At 56.2% G+C, this 843-nt stretch overlaps 1 protein-coding gene across 1 annotated transcript; it reads left to right on the forward strand.

Annotated features, from left to right (window-relative positions):
* On the forward strand, positions 1-565 carry TraAM80_08121 (enolase; the record flags this gene model as incomplete). The annotated part of the gene is made up of 1 exon (XM_029384881.1): positions 1-565. A coding segment is annotated over one exon (565 nt), but the record flags the coding sequence as incomplete, so codon positions are not given.
* Positions 566-843: the final 278 nt, after the last annotated feature.

An 843-nucleotide genomic window follows, 5' to 3' on the forward strand; every position in this document is an offset into this window, starting at 1 on the left:
GGACTGCGCTGCCAGCGAGACGTACGACGAGAGCAAGAAGCAGTACAACCTGACCTTCAAGAGCCCAAAGGCAACCTGGGTGACGGCAAAGCAGCTGGGCGAGACGTACGCCAAGTGGGTGAGCGAGTACCCCATTGTGAGCATCGAGGACCCCTACGACCAGGACGACTTTGAAGGCTTTGCCGGCATCACAGAAGTTCTCAAGGGGAAGGCCCAGGTCGTTGGCGACGACTTGACTGTGACGAACGTGGCACGCATCAAGATGGCCATTGAGAAGAAGGCCTGCAACTCGCTGCTGCTCAAGATAAACCAGATTGGCACAATCACAGAGGCCATCGAGGCATCCAAGCTCTGCATGGCGAATGGCTGGTCGGTGATGGTGTCGCACCGCAGTGGCGAGACGGAGGACACGTACATCGCGGACCTCGTTGTGGGTCTTGGCTCTGGTCAGATCAAGACGGGCGCGCCGTGCCGTGGTGAGCGTACTGCGAAGCTGAATCAGCTGCTCCGCATCGAGGAGGAGCTTGGGGCACATGCCAAATTTGGGTTCCCCGCTTGGGCGTAGGCAGGGCCCGTTTTAGGGAAAGGACGTGGGGCAAAAAGGGGTAAAATGAAAGGTAATGTGTTTGCAATTTTAGCTTTAATTATTTGTTGTCGTTGTTTTGTGTGTGTGTGTGGCTCTGGCTAGATGGGCAAAGTAAGAATTCTACTACGCTGTGCGTGCGAGGGTGGTCCTTTACGGTATGGAGTTATTGATGTGTGCGAGTGACGGAGAGGAAAGGGCGGGTGTTCTGTGTGCGGGTCTTACCGCCAGCTTTCCGCGGTGTGTCTGCGCCCTCAGGT

The sequence above is a fragment of the Trypanosoma rangeli genome, assembly GCF_003719475.1.
Source record: "Trypanosoma rangeli strain AM80 chromosome Unknown Tra_15.4_contig_00377, whole genome shotgun sequence".
In the NCBI taxonomy this organism is placed as follows: Eukaryota; Euglenozoa; class Kinetoplastea; order Trypanosomatida; family Trypanosomatidae; genus Trypanosoma; species Trypanosoma rangeli.